The sequence below is a fragment of the Scyliorhinus torazame genome, chromosome 31 (assembly GCF_047496885.1).
Source record: "Scyliorhinus torazame isolate Kashiwa2021f chromosome 31, sScyTor2.1, whole genome shotgun sequence".
NCBI classification, from domain to species: Eukaryota; Metazoa; Chordata; class Chondrichthyes; order Carcharhiniformes; family Scyliorhinidae; genus Scyliorhinus; species Scyliorhinus torazame.
The window spans coordinates 34,786,536-34,802,387 of NC_092737.1; the positions used below are offsets into that span (position 1 = coordinate 34,786,536).

The following is a 15,852-nucleotide window of genomic DNA, read 5'->3' on the forward strand; positions in this document are numbered from 1 at the left end:
TCCTCACTCTCCACCCCCTTTAATACCCGTCCTGTCTAAACCTCACTCTCCACCCCCTTTAATACCCGTCCTGTCTAAACCTCCTCACTCTCCACTCCCTTTAATACCCGTCCTGTCTAAACCTCCTCACTCTCCACCCCCTTTAATACACGTCCTGACTAAACTTCACTCTCCACTCCCTTTAATATCCGTCCTGTCTAAACCTCCTCACTCTCCACTCCCTTTAATACCCGTCCTGTCTAAACCTCCTCACTCTCCACCCCCTTTAATACCCGTCCTGTCTAAACCTCCTCACTCTCCACCCCCTTTAATACCCGTCCTGTCTAAACCTCGCTCACCACTCCCTTTAATACCCGTCCTGTCTAAACCTCACTCTCCACTCCCTTTAATACCCGTCCTGTCTAAACCTCCTCACTCTCCACCCCCTTTAATACCCGTCCTGTCTAAACCTCCTCACTCTCCACTCCCTTTAATACCCGTCCTGTCTAAACCTCACTCTCCATTCCCTTTAATACCCGTCCTGTCTAAACCTCCTCACTCTCCACTCCCTTTAATACCCGTCCTGTCTAAACCTCACTCTCCATTCCCTTTAATACCCGTCCTGTCTAAACCTCCTCACTCTCCACCCCCTTTAATACCCGTCCTGACTAAACTTCACTCTCCACTCCCTTTAATACCCGTCCTGTCTAAACCTCGCTCACCACTCCCTTTAATACCCGTCCTGTCTAAACCTCCTCACTCTCCACTCCCTTTAATACCCGTCCTGTCTAAACCTCCTCACTCTCCACCCCCTTTAATACCCGTCCTGTCTAAACCTCCTCACTCTCCACCCCCTTTAATACCCGTCCTGTCTAAACCTCGCTCACCACTCCCTTTAATACCCGTCCTGTCTAAACCTCCTCACTCTCCACCCCCTTTAATACCCGTCCTGTCTAAACCTCACTCACCACTCCCTTTAATACCCGTCCTGTCTAAACCTCCTCACTCTCCACTCCCTTTAATACCCGTCCTGTCTAAACCTCCTCACTCTCCACTCCCTTTAATACCCGTCCTGTCTAAACCTCCTCACTCTCCACCCCCTTTAATACCCGTCCTGTCTAAACCTCCTCACTCTCCACCCCCTTTAATACCCGTCCTGTCTAAACCTCGCTCACCACTCCCTTTAATACCCGTCCTGTCTAAACCTCCTCACTCTCCACCCCCTTTAATACCCGTCCTGTCTAAACCTCACTCTCCACCCCCTTTAATACCCGTCCTGTCTAAACCTCCTCACTCTCCACTCCCTTTAATACCCGTCCTGTCTAAACCTCCTCACTCTCCACTCCCTTTAATACCCGTCCTGTCTAAACCTCCTCACTCTCCACCCCCTTTAATACCCGTCCTGTCTAAACCTCGCTCACCACTCCCTTTAATACCCGTCCTGCCTAAACCTCCTCACTCTCCACTCCCTTTAATACCCGTCCTGTCTAAACCTCCTCACTCTCCACCCCCTTTAATACCCGTCCTGTCTAAACCTCCTCACTCTCCACTCCCTTTAATACCCGTCCTGTCTAAACCTCACTCTCCACTCCCTTTAATACCCGTCCTGTCTAAACCTCCTCACTCTCCACTCCCTTTAATACCCGTCCTGTCTAAACCTCACTCTCCACTCCCTTTAATACCCGTCCTGTCTAAACCTCACTCTCCACTCCCTTTAATACCCGTCCTGTCTAAACCTCCTCACTCTCCACTCCCTTTAATACCCGTCCTGTCTAAACCTCACTCTCCACTCCCTTTAATACCCGTCCTGTCTAAACCTCCTCACTCTCCACTCCCTTTAATACCCGTCCTGTCTAAACCTCACTCTCCACTCCCTTTAATACCCGTCCTGTCTAAACCTCCTCACTCTCCACTCCCTTTAATACCCGTCCTGTCTAAACCTCCTCACTCTCCACTCCCTTTAATACCCGTCCTGTCTAAACCTCCTCACTCTCCACTCCCTTTAATACCCGTCCTGTCTAAACCTCCTCACTCTCCACTCCCTTTAATACCCGTCCTGTCTAAACCTCCTCACTCTCCACTCCCTTTAATATCCGTCCTGTCTAAACCTCCTCACTCTCCACTCCCTTTAATATCCGTCCTGTCTAAACCTCCTCACTCTCCACCCCCTTTAATACCCGTCCTGTCTAAACCTCACTCTCCACTCCCTTTAATACACGTCCTGTCTAAACCTCCTCACTCTCCACTCCCTTTAATACCCGTCCTGTCTAAACTTCACTCTCCACTCCCTTTAATACATTACAAAAGTGGGTGCACTTCAAGAAGTGCTGAGGTTGTAGTAAAGCAGAGTGGATTACCTGAGATCATGAAATCGTAGAATCGCTACAGTGTAGAAGGTGGCCATTCGGCCCATCGAGTGTACTTCGGATCGTAGAAAAACTCAGCACCCTACTTAAGCTTACTCCTGCACCCCAACCCAGTAACCCCATCCCAACCCAGTCACCTCCTCCCCCCCCCCCCAACCCAGTCACCTCCCCACCCCCCGCCCCAACCTAGTCACCTCCCCGCCCCCAACCTAGTCACCTCCCCGCCCCAACCCGGTCACCTCCCCACCCCCAACCCAGTCACCTCCCCAACCCCAACCCAGTCACCTCCCTACCCCCAACCCAGTCACCTCCCTACCCCCAACCCAGTCACCTCCCCACCCCCAACCCAGGCACCTCCCCACCCCCAACCCAGTCACCTCCCCACCCCCAACCCAGTCACCTCCCCACCCCCAACCCAGTCACCTCCCCACCCCCAACCCAGTCACCTCCCCACCCCCAACCCAGTCACCTCCCCGCCCCCAACCTAGTCACCTCCCCGCCCCAACCCAGTCACCTCCCCACCCCCAACCCAGTCACCTCCCTACCCCCAACCCAGTCACCTCCCTACCCCCAACCCAGTCACCTCCCCACCCCCAACCCAGTCACCTCCCCACCCCCAACCCAGTCACCTCCCCACCCCCAACCCAGTCACCTCCCCCCCCCAACCCAGTCACCTCCCCCCCCCCCAACCCAGTCACCTCCCCCCCCAACCCAGTCACCTCCCCCCCCCAACCCAGTCACCTCCCCCCCCCCAACCCAGTCACCTCCCCCCCCCCCAACCCAGTCATCTCCCCCCCAACCCAGTCACCTCGATCCCCAACCCAGTCACCTTCCCCCCTCCCCCCAACCCAGTCACCTCCCCCCGCAACCCAGTCATCTCCCCCCCCCCAACCCAGTCACCTCGATCCCCAACCCAGTCACCTTCCCCCCCCCCAACCAAGTCACCTCCCCCCCCAACCCAGTCACCTCCCCCCCCAACCCAGTCAGCTCCCCAACCCCAACCCAGTCACCTCCCCCCCCCCGCCAACCCAGTCACCTCCCCTCCCCACCCCCAACCCAGTCACCTCCCCTCCCCACCCCCAACCCAGTCACCTCCCCTCCCCACCCCCAACCCAGTCACCTCCCCTCCCCAACCCAGTCACCCCCCCCCCCCCAACCCAGTCACCACCTCCCCCCCCCCCCCAACCCAGTCACCTCCCCACCCCCAACCCAGTCACCTCCCCCCCAACCCAGTCACCTCCCCCCCACCCCCAACCCAGTCACCTCCCCCAACCCAGTCACCTCCCCCAACCCAGTCACCTCCCCCAACCCAGTCACCTCCCCCCCCCCCCCCAACCCAGTCACCTCCCCACCCCCAACCAAGTCACCTCCCCCCCCAACCCATTCACCTCCCCCCCCCCCCAACCCAGTCACCTCCCCCCCCCAACCCAGTCACCTCCCCCCCCCCAACCCAGTCACCTCCCCCTCAACCCAGTCACCTCCCCCTCAACCCAGTCACCTCCCCCCCAACCCAGTCACCTCCCCCCCAACCCAGTCACCTCCCCCCCAACCCAGTCACCTCCCCCCCAACCCAGTCACCTCCCCCCCAACCCAGTCACCTCCCCCCCAACCCAGTCACCTCCCCCCCAACCCAATCACCTCCCCCCCCAACCCAGTCACCTCCCCCCCAAACCCAGTCACCTCCCCCCCAACCCAGTCACCTCCCCTCCAACCCAGTCACCTCCCCCCCAACCCAGTCACCTCCCCCCCAACCCAGTCACCTCCCCCCCAACCCAGTCACCTCCCCCCCAACCCAGTCACCTCCCCCCCAACCCAGTCACCTCCCCCCCAACCCAGTCACCTCCCCCCCAACCCAGTCACCTCCCCCCCAACCCAGTCACCCCCCCAACCCAGTCACCCCCCCAACCCAGTCACCCCCCCAACCCAGTCACCCCCCCAACCCAGTCACCTCCCCCCCCAACCCAGTCACCTCCCCCCCCCAACCCAGTCACCTCCCCCCCCAACCCAGTCACCTCCCCCCCCCCAACCCAGTCACCTCCCCCCCCCCAACCCAGTCACCTCCCCCCCCCCCCCAACCCAGTCACCTCGACCCCCAACCCAGTCACCTCGACCCCCAACCCAGTCACCTCGACCCCCAACCCAGTCACCTCGACCCCCAACCCAGTCACCTCGACCCCCAACCCAGTCACCTCGACCCCCAACCCAGTCACCTCGACCCCCAACCCAGTCACCTCGACCCCCAACCCAGTCACCTCGACCCCCAACCCAGTCACCTCGACCCCCAACCCAGTCACCTCGACCCCCAACCCAGTCACCTCGACCCCCAACCCAGTCACCTCGACCCCCAACCCAGTCACCTCGACCCCCAACCCAGTCACCTCGACCCCCAACCCAGTCACCTCGACCCCCAACCCAGTCACCTCGACCCCCAACCCAGTCACCTCGACCCCCAACCCAGTCACCTCGACCCCCAACCCAGTCACCTCGACCCCCAACCCAGTCACCTCGACCCCCAACCCAGTCACCTCGACCCCCAACCCAGTCACCTCGACCCCCAACCCAGTCACCTCGACCCCCAACCCAGTCACCTCGACCCCCAACCCAGTCACCTCGACCCCCAACCCAGTCACCTCGACCCCCAACCCAGTCACCTCGACCCCCAACCCAGTCACCTCGACCCCCAACCCAGTCACCTCGACCCCCAACCCAGTCACCTCGACCCCCAACCCAGTCACCTCGACCCCCAACCCAGTCACCTCGACCCCCAACCCAGTCACCTCGACCCCCAACCCAGTCACCTCGACCCCCAACCCAGTCACCTCGACCCCCAACCCAGTCACCTCGACCCCCAACCCAGTCACCTCGACCCCCAACCCAGTCACCTCGACCCCCAACCCAGTCACCTCGACCCCCAACCCAGTCACCTCGACCCCCAACCCAGTCACCTCGACCCCCAACCCAGTCACCTCGACCCCCAACCCAGTCGCCTCGACCCCCAACCCAGTCGCCTCGACCCCCAACCCAGTCGCCTCGACCCCCAACCCAGTCGCCTCGACCCCCAACCCAGTCGCCTCGACCCCAACCCAGTCGCCTCGACCCCCAACCCAGTCGCCTCGACCCCCAACCCAGTCGCCTCGACCCCCAACCCAGTCGCCTCGACCCCCAACCCAGTCGCCTCGACCCCCAACCCAGTCGCCTCGACCCCCAACCCAGTCGCCTCGACCCCCAACCCAGTCGCCTCGACCCCCAACCCAGTCGCCTCGACCCCCAACCCAGTCGCCTCGACCCCCAACCCAGTCGCCTCGACCCCCAACCCAGTCGCCTCGACCCCCAACCCAGTCGCCTCGACCCCCAACCCAGTCGCCTCGACCCCCAACCCAGTCGCCTCGACCCCCAACCCAGTCGCCTCGACCCCCAACCCAGTCGCCTCGACCCCCAACCCAGTCGCCTCGACCCCCAACCCAGTCGCCTCGACCCCCAACCCAGTCGCCTCGACCCCCAACCCAGTCGCCTCGACCCCCAACCCAGTCGCCTCGACCCCCAACCCAGTCGCCTCGACCCCCAACCCAGTCGCCTCGACCCCCAACCCAGTCGCCTCGACCCCCAACCCAGTCGCCTCGACCCCCAACCCAGTCGCCTCGACCCCCAACCCAGTCGCCTCGACCCCCAACCCAGTCGCCTCGACCCCCAACCCAGTCGCCTCGACCCCCAACCCAGTCGCCTCGACCCCCAACCCAGTCGCCTCGACCCCCAACCCAGTCGCCTCGACCCCCAACCCAGTCGCCTCGACCCCCAACCCAGTCGCCTCGACCCCCAACCCAGTCGCCTCGACCCCCAACCCAGTCGCCTCGACCCCCAACCCAGTCGCCTCGACCCCCAACCCAGTCGCCTCGACCCCCAACCCAGTCGCCTCGACCCCCAACCCAGTCGCCTCGACCCCCAACCCAGTCGCCTCGACCCCCAACCCAGTCGCCTCGACCCCCAACCCAGTCGCCTCGACCCCCAACCCAGTCGCCTCGACCCCCAACCCAGTCGCCTCGACCCCCAACCCAGTCGCCTCGACCCCCAACCCAGTCGCCTCGACCCCCAACCCAGTCGCCTCGACCCCCAACCCAGTCGCCTCGACCCCCAACCCAGTCGCCTCGACCCCCAACCCAGTCGCCTCGACCCCCAACCCAGTCGCCTCGACCCCCAACCCAGTCGCCTCGACCCCCAACCCAGTCGCCTCGACCCCCAACCCAGTCGCCTCGACCCCCAACCCAGTCGCCTCGACCCCCAACCCAGTCGCCTCGACCCCCAACCCAGTCGCCTCGACCCCCAACCCAGTCGCCTCGACCCCCAACCCAGTCGCCTCGACCCCCAACCCAGTCGCCTCGACCCCCAACCCAGTCGCCTCGACCCCCAACCCAGTCGCCTCGACCCCCAACCCAGTCGCCTCGACCCCCAACCCAGTCGCCTCGACCCCCAACCCAGTCGCCTCGACCCCCAACCCAGTCGCCTCGACCCCCAACCCAGTCGCCTCGACCCCCAACCCAGTCGCCTCGACCCCCAACCCAGTCGCCTCCCCCCCCCCCCCAACCCAGTCACCTCCCCCCCCCCCCCAACCCAGTCACCTCCCCCCCCCCCCCAACCCAGTCACCTCCCCCCCCCCCAACCCAGTCACCTCCACCCCAATTTATCGCGGCCAATCCATCATGAAAGGCTCACTATAAATGCCAGTCTGTCTTCACGTTGTAGTTGTTGCCCTTTTCAGTTCGACTTTAAGCGGACCCTTTTTAAAACCCTGCTCTCTCTCTCTCTCTCTCTCGTCGTTTGTTGTTCTGCAGTTGGTGGCGAGGAGGAGGCGGACGGGTACGAGACTGATCACCAGGATTACTGTGAGGTCTGTCAGCAGGGAGGAGAGATCATCTTGTGCGACACCTGCCCCAGAGCTTTCCACTTGGTTTGCCTGGACCCTGAACTGGAGAAAGCCCCAGAAGGGAAGTGGAGCTGCCCACTCTGCGTGAGTACTGCTCGTTCATCGCAGAGTGAATCGCAGCCATGACCATACATCAGTCCGACACACCGTCTGGAAGGGGGATTTAAAACTGTAAATCGACGGTGGGGCGGGTTGCGGAGGCTGCCTTGCTTTTTTTAGAAAAAGCAGACAAGATCGTTAGGCTTTCTGAAGATTGGAACGGAGTACAAAGCCAAGGAGGGGATCGGAAACCTTCATGCACCACTGTGCCCGATTCTGGGCACCGTACTTTGAGCGTTTTGGAGATGATGCAGAGGAGATTTGCGAGAGTGATATTGGGGGCTGAGGGATTTTGGTGTCACAGCCAAACCATGATTGATCTCTGGTGCACAGAAGGTTAGGAGCTGATTTGGGCAGCACGGTGGCACAGTGGTTAGCACTGTTGCTTCACCGCTCCAGGGTCCCGGGTTCGATTCCCGGCTTGGGTCACTGTCTGTGCGGAGTCTGCACGTCCTCCCCGTGTGGGCGTGGGTTTCCTCCGGGTGCTCCGGTTTCCTCCCACAGTCCCAAAACGTGCAAGGTTAGGTGGGTTGGACATTCTGAATTCTCCCTCCGTGTACCCGAGCAGGCGCCGGAGTGTGGTGACTCGGAGCTTTTCATGGTAACTTCATTGCAGTGTTGATGTGTGGGTGAGTGACCTGGCAGAGTTTCTCAGGAGGGGTTTGTCTGGAGGGGGCAGCCGTTCATCGATTTCTTCAACAACAGTGAAGATGTCTGCAGCGCGGTGGGGGGTGAAATGGGAGGTAGTGGAGTTGGGGAACGGGATGTTGGGATCTTGGGTATTTAGTTGACTTGGTTATTTGTAGCCCTGTTGGCTTGTTTTGTTTTGTGATTGTGTTTGATGTGTAAATATGTAAATGCCTCAATAAAATATTTTTCAAAACAAAACATTGAAAAGTTGCGCCCGCGCCTGCCTGTTCCCCCGGCGTGTGTCTGTGTTCCATCGAAGGCCTGCACCAAGTGAAGCCCGGTGTAGTAACTCCCTGTTCTTGTGTTATTGTAGGAGAAAGAAGGCATTCAATGGGAGGCGAAAGACGAGGAGGAGGAGGAAGAGGAGGAGTATGAGGAGGAGGAAGTGGAGCTGGGAGGCGAGCGGGAGGAAGAGGACGATCACATGGAATACTGCAGAGTCTGTAAAGACGGAGGAGAGCTGCTGTGCTGCGACACCTGTCCATCCTCCTACCACATCCACTGCCTCAATCCCCCGCTTCCGCAGATTCCCAATGGCGAGTGGCTGTGCCCCCGCTGCACCGTGAGTCCCTTTCTCATCCAGAGGGGCAGAGTGACCGCCTTTATTTATTAAACTGGGATGTCAGCATCCGTCGAGGAGGTGCCAGTGAACCCCCCTGGACCGCTGCAGTCCCGTTTAATTAAAACGTGCTGTTGGGTGGCGGGTCCCAGCACTTTGACCCGGTGCTGATGACAGAATGGGACTAGCTCTCCCGAGTTGAGACGTGTGTGTGTGTGAGCGAGACTTGGAGCTGGTTTCAGAGTAACGGTGTCCCCCATACACCAGTGCAAGGCTGACAATGTTTAGATTTTCCAGTCCGACTCCTGTCGAGACGCGGATAAATTCCAGGTGGGACGTACCTCCGCTGCCAGTCCCTGTGCCCATCCGCCCAGCTGGCAACACGGGGATGTTGGTCGGGGTGGTGGGGGCTGTGGACAGTAACTAGCCCAGCTGTTTACCCTGGGTCACTTGTGTGAGGCCATTGGATAGCCAGAGGTCGCTCACTGACCCATGACCCCTGCAAGGGGCTGACCTCCGTCGGAAAGGGGGCCAAGAAATGTGAAGCATTTGTAACATCACCAAGTCTCCCCTGCATGTTTATGTGCCCACCCGACACCCTGAGCAATATTTATCCCTCCGTCACCAGAGATTACCTGGTCATATTTGTGGGATCTTTACGTGCGCAAATTAGTTCGTTCCTACAACGTGGCACCACTTCAAACGCGTGTCATTCACTCGTGACGGGCCTTGGGACACCCTGGGGTGGCGAAAGGAGCTATAGAAATGCAGGTCTGTCGGTCACCTTGCTGTCGGCCAATAAGCGTTCAATCCTCGTCTTCTTTCTGCAGTGTCCCCTATTGAAGGGCCGAGTCCAGAAAATCCTTCACTGGAGGTGGGGTGAACCTCCGCTGCCAGTCCCTGTGCCCAGACCACCCGATGCCAACCCAGAGGAATCCCCACCGAAGCCGCTGCAGGGACGTCCCGAGCGGGAGTTTTTCGTGAAGTGGGCGGGCTTGTCATACTGGCACTGCTCCTGGGTCACCGAGCTGCAGGTGGGTCACTCGCTTGTCATCCTATTCTCTACTTTCAGCGGACCAATGTTAAAACTGTTCATTTAACTGGTGTCAGCAATGTACACAACCAAAAGAGGAGACGAGTAGATACAGAGTAAAGCTCCCTCTACACTGTCCCCGTCAAACACTCCCAGGACAGGTACAGCACGGGGTTAGATACAGAGTAAAGCTCCCTCTGCACTGTCCACATCAAACACTCCCAGGACAGGTACAGCACGGGGTTAGATACAGAGTAAAGCTCCCTCTACACTGTCCCCATCAAACACTCCCAGGACAGGTACAGCACGGGGTTAGATACAGAGTAAAGCTCCCTCTACACTGTCCCCATCAAACACTCCGAGGACAGGCACAGCACGGGGTTAGATACAGAGTAAAGCTCCCTCTACACTGTCCCCATCAAACACTCCCAGGACAGGTACAGCACTGGGTTAGATACAGAGTAAAGCTCCCTCTACACTGTCCCCATCAAACACTCCCAGGACAGGTACAGCACGGGGTTAGATACAGAGTAAAGCTCCCTCTACACTGTCCCCATCAAACACTCCCAGGACAGGCACAGCAAGGGGTTAGATACAGAGTAAAGCTCCCTCTGCACTGTCCCCATCAATCACTCCCAGGACAGGTACAGCACGGGGTTAGATTCAGAGTAAAGCTCCCTCTACACTGTCCCCATCAAACACTCCCAGGACAGGTACAGCACGGGGTTAGGTACAGAGTGAAGCTCCCTCTACACTGTCCCCATCAAACACTCACAGGACAGGTACAGCACGGGGTTTGATACAGAGTAAAGCTCCATCGACACACTCCCCATCAAACACTCCCAGGACAGGTACAGCACGGGGTTAGATACAGAGTAAAGCTCCCTCTACACTGTCCCCATCAAACACTCCCAGGACAGGTACAGCACGGGGTTAGATACAGAGTAAAGCTCCCTCTACACTGTCCCCATCAAACACTCCCAGGACAGGTACAGCACGGGGTTAGATACAGAGTAAAGCTCCCTCTACACTGTCCCCATCAAACACTCCCAGGACAGGTACAGCACGGGGTTAGATACAGAGTAAATCTCCCTCTACACTGTCCCCATCAAACACTCCCAGGACAGGTACAGCACGGGGGTAGATACAGAGTAAAGCTCCCTCTACACTGTCCCCAACAAACACTCCCAGGACAGGTACAGCCCGGGGTTAGATACAGAGTAAAGCTCCCTCTACACTGTCCCCATCAAACACTCCCAGGACAGGTACAGCACGTGGTTAGATACAGAGTAAAGTTCCCTCTACACTGTCCCCATCGAACACTCCCAGGACGTGTACAGCACGTGGTTAGATACAGAGTAAAGCTCCCTCTACACTGTCCCCATCAAACACTCCCAGGACAGGTACAGCATGGGTTGGGGCGTCCAATCAGTGACTCTGCAGCACCAGTTGTCCACAGTGTTTGTGATGAAGTAACCCACAGATGTGCTGGTTTCCAACAGCTGGAGATTTACCACTCGGTGATGTTCCGGAATTATCAACGGAAAACTGACATGGATGAGCCACCTGTGTGTGATTACTGCTCTGGCGATGACGATGGCAAAAGTGAGAAACGCAAAGTGCAGGACCCGCAGTACGCAGCCATGGAGGAGAAGTTTTACCGCTATGGGATAAAGCCTGTGTGGATGGTCATCCACCGTATCCTGCAGCACAGGTTGGGATGACGTTCAACCCCTGCAGCCTTTCCCAGGCAGTCTGTAACTCATTTTACCCATTGTGGGAAAGGTCCACTTGAAGCCCAGAATCCGCTGATTTCTAGGATCATAAAGATTGGGGGGGAGGCTACCAAAGGATGTACAGCACAGACACAGGCTCTTGGTCCTGTGAGTTAGCACTGCTGCCTCCCACCGCCAGGGACCCGGCTTCGATTCCGGCCTCGGGTGACTGTGCGGAGTCTGCACGTCCTCCCCGTGTCTGTGTGGGGTTCCTCCGGGTGCTCCGGTTTCCTCCCACAGTCCAAAGATGTGCAGGTTAGGTGGGGTGCGGAGATAGAGTGGGGCAGTGGGCCCAGGGCTCGTTTAGATGGTCGGTGCAGACTCGATGGGCCGAATAGCCTCCTTCTACACTGTGGGGATTCTGTGGAACTGCTCCAATCTGGTGTTTCTGCACCCCACAAACCTCCTCCCTGCTTCAACTTCCCTCATCTCCACGTATCCTTCCATTGTGGCTGGATTTATATTCCCTCAAACAAACAAGATTAAGTACTAATCTAATCAATCTGTTTAAGTTAATTTTTAGTTACGGTATTTGGGCTTTAATTCCTCTCTAGCCACGGCAGAGGTGCCAGAGGACTGGAGAACAATGTGGTGCCACTATTTAAGAAGGATTGGAGAGTTAAGGCAGCTGCTACAGACCAGTGAGCCTCGCGTCAGTGGTGGGGAAACTATTGGAGAGAATCTTGAAGGAGAGAATCTATCTCCACTTGGAGAGGCAAAGTTTGATCAGGAATAGTCAGCGTGGCTGTGTCAGAGGGAGGTCACGTCTAACAAATTTGATTGAATTTTTTGAGCGTGTGACCAGGTGTGTAGATGAGGGTGGTGTAGTTGATGTAGTTTACATGGATTTCAGCAAAGCCTTTGACAAGGTCCCACATGGGAGATTTATAAAGAACGTAAATGCACCTGGGATACAGGGGGATTTGTTACGGTGGATTCAAAATTGGCTCAGCCGGAGGAGACAGAGGGTGATGACAGACGGCTGCGTTACTGACTGGAAGCCAGTGACCAGTGGGGTACCACAGGGATCGGTGTTGGGTCCTCTATTGTTGCCATTTATATAAACGACAGATGACTAGGTCGGGGGGTGGGATCAGTCAGTTTGCGGATGACACACAGATTGGCCGGGTGGGTAACAGTGAGGCTGAGTGTCTCGGGTCACAGGGAGACAGACGGGATGGTTAAATGGGCAGAGAAGTGGCAGATGGAATTTAACCCTGAAAAGTGTGAGCTGATGCACTTTGGAAGGAGTAATGTGACCAGGAAGTATTCAGTGAACGGCCTGACACCGGGAAGTTCCCAGGAACAAAGGGACCTTGGCAGGTTTGTCCAGAGATCTCCGAAGGCAGAAGGGCAGCTTAATAGGGAGGTGAAAAAGGCACATGGGACACTGGCCTTTATCAATCGAGGCTGTGATTACAAAAGCAGGGAGGTCAGGTCGGAGTTGGACAGAACTTTGGTGAGGCCACAGCGGGAGTACTGTGTGCAGTTCTGGTCGCCACATTATAGGAAGGATGTGATTGCGCTGGAGGGGGGGCAGAGGAGATTCACCAGGATGTTGCCTGGGACGGAACATTTCAGCTATGAAGAGAGGGTGGATAGGCTGGGGTTGTTTTCTCTGGAGCAGAGAAGACTGAGGGGCGGCCTGATCGAGGCGGACAAGATTCTGAGGGGCGCGGACAGGGTGGAGAGGGAGCAGCTGGTCCCCTTAGTTGAAGGGTCAGTTACGAGGGGGACACAAGTTCAAGGTGAGGGGTGGGAGGTTCAGGGGGGATTTGAGGATAAACCTTTTCTCCCAGAGGGTGGTGAGGGTCTGGAACGTGCTGAAGTTAAGATGCTGATCTGCCCTGACTTCAATTGACGGAAGGATTGTCTCCTCCTGCTCATCTGGTTTAGCACACTGGGCTAAATCGCTGGCTTTGAAAGCAGACCAAGGCAGGCCAGCAGCACGGTTCAATTCCCGTACCAGCCTCCCCGAACAGGCGCCGGAATGTGGCGACTAGGGGCTTTTCACAGTAACTTCATTTGAAGCCTACTCGTGACAATAAGCGATTCTCATTTCATTTTCATTTCATCTGCACACGTTCCTTTCTTCCTCATGATGACCTGTGACTTTTCCCATCGGTCTGATTCACCAGTCCCTCAGGATAGAACTTTCTGCTGACTTCCTTTGGGGATTTATTAGTGAGTATCTTGTGCGTGTCTGCGTGTGACCAGGACAAAGTGAGTCACCTATCTGAAAGTTTACACACCAATGCTTTAGAAGATTGGACCTTACTTAAATCTCAGTGAGCGGCGTGAGTTTGATCAAGTTAGAATTTAGAATGGTGGAGCAGAGGAGGAGGCCTTTCAGCCCCTCGAGCCTGGACCTGCTCATTTTGAAGAGCTGCCCAGTTGGTGTCACTGCCCCACTCGTTTTATCGTGTTGTGAGTATTTTTACGACTCTCTGCTGAAGGCTGCTTGTAAAGATATCCACCTTCCTGTCGGCTGGTGCCACCCAGAAATCCCAACCTCTTGTTGCCTGAAAAAGGTTTTTCCTTCAGTTGCGTTTGGCTATTCTGCCAGTTACCAACCCCACCGACTTGAAACGATCCCCCTGTGTCTGCCTCTGTCGGGTAGATTTAACATTTCCTGAGAGCGGCGCGGTGGCTAGCACTGCTGCCTCACGGCGCTGAGGTCCCGGGTTCGATCCCGGCTCTGGGTCACTGTCCGTGTGGAGTTTGCACATTCTCCCCGTGTCTGCGTGGGTTTCACCCCCACAGCCCAAAAAGATGTGCAGGGGAGGGGGATTGGCCGCGCTAAACTGCCCCTTAATTGTAAAAAAAATGATAATAATAATAATTGGGTACTCTAAATTTATTTTTATAAAAAGATTTCCTGCGATCCAATAGTTGTTTGAGAATCCATTCTCGTCAACTCTTTGGGCCTAATGCTGTTGCTGATTTCATGTTTTGAGACCATCAGAGCTTGAGTTACACCCCCAGCCCTTGGCTCAGGCCAGGCGCCTGCTCCTTTTGGACTTGGCAAAGAGGTCATCACCCGAGGCTGCTGCCCAGTTTGTGAACCTTCATCACCCGATTGAACTGCGGCTGCCCATCCCCCCCCCCCCCCCCCCCCCCCCGGTGCTAACGTGCTGTGCCCCGCTCCTCTCACCTCCTCATTCCCCCCTTTCTGCAGCGTCGACAGGAAGGCCAACTACCACTACCTGGTGAAGTGGAGAGATCTGCCCTACGACCAGGCCACCTGGGAGGAGGACGAGCTGGAAATCCCCGATTACCACACACTCAAAGTGGCGTACTGGAATCACAGGTGAGTGGGGGCACTGCGGTGGATCCGTTGGCAGGGTGTGACGGGGTAACAGAGAGTGGGAATAGACAGGTCACTTCCGTACTATCAATGCCCGCGTGCTCCTTTTTCGGGTTCAGAAATTCCCTACCCTGCAAAGCTGAAGGCCTTGGCTCATTGAGTGTATTCCAGGCTGCAACCAGCAGGTTTGTGGCTGCTGAGAGAGTGAGAGGGGTGGATATGGCAGTCGGATGGGAAAGTGAAGCTGAGAATCAGAGAGCAGCGACGATTGTGTCAAACTGCAGAGCGGGGCGGGGGGGTGGGGGCAGCATGTGGCACAGTGGTTAGCACTGGGACTGCGGCGCTGAGGACCCAGGTTCGAATCCCGGCTCTGGGTCACTGTCCGTGTGGACTTTGCACATTCTCCCCGTGTCTGCGTGGGTTTCACCCCCACAACCCAAAGATGTGCAGGTTAGGTGGATTGGCCACGCTAAATTGCCCCTTAATTGGAAATAATACTCTAAATTTATTTTTAGAAAAAGACAGAGCAGGCGTGACACCTCCTGACCTCCTGTTCCTTCCCTTCTTATAACCCTAAATGTTGCCAGTTGTACAGGGGCCTGGATTGTAGAGTTGAGTGGTTAGCACTGCTGCATCACAGCTCCAGGGTCCCAGGTTTGATCCCCGGCTCAGGTCACTGTCTGTGTGGAGGCTGAACGTTCTCCCCCGTGTCTGCGTGGGTTTCCTCCGGGTGCTCCCCGCGGGTTAGGCGGGGTTATGGGGCTAGGGCAGGGGCGGTCCTGGGTAGGGTGCCCTTTCGGAGGGCCGGTACTGGCTCGATGGGCCGAATGGCCGCCTCTTGCGCTGTGGGGGATTCTACAATTTGTCGGGCTTTCTTCAGCTAGCTGCTAACCCCCAGCTTCAACCATTTGTGCCGTTCTGGCTGCTACAGAGAGATGTGCATCGGGGAGGAACCGGCTCGGCCCAAGAAAACCAAGAAGCTCAAAAAGGTCAAGGAGTCCGTGTCCGACAAGCCTCCCAGTTCTCCGGCAATCGAGGTAAGTGTGGAATGGAAACCTGTCCCGATTGTGGGACGGTGTGTGATTTACTGTAAATCCTGTCAAGAGGGTCGGAGAGGGGGATTGAT

The 15,852-nt window shown here is 57.5% G+C and overlaps 1 protein-coding gene across 1 annotated transcript in view; it reads left to right on the forward strand.

Annotated features, from left to right (window-relative positions):
- LOC140404604 (chromodomain-helicase-DNA-binding protein 3-like) overlaps positions 1–15,852 on the forward strand; it is a 209,473-nt gene that overhangs the window by 104,818 nt on the left and 88,803 nt on the right. The window contains exons 8-13 of the mRNA XM_072493205.1: positions 7,172–7,347; positions 8,366–8,614; positions 9,442–9,645; positions 11,147–11,358; positions 14,598–14,729; positions 15,658–15,763. Of these exons, the coding sequence (XP_072349306.1) occupies positions 7,172–7,347; positions 8,366–8,614; positions 9,442–9,645; positions 11,147–11,358; positions 14,598–14,729; positions 15,658–15,763 (1,079 nt within the window). The remainder of the gene's footprint in view (positions 1–7,171; positions 7,348–8,365; positions 8,615–9,441; positions 9,646–11,146; positions 11,359–14,597; positions 14,730–15,657; positions 15,764–15,852) is intronic.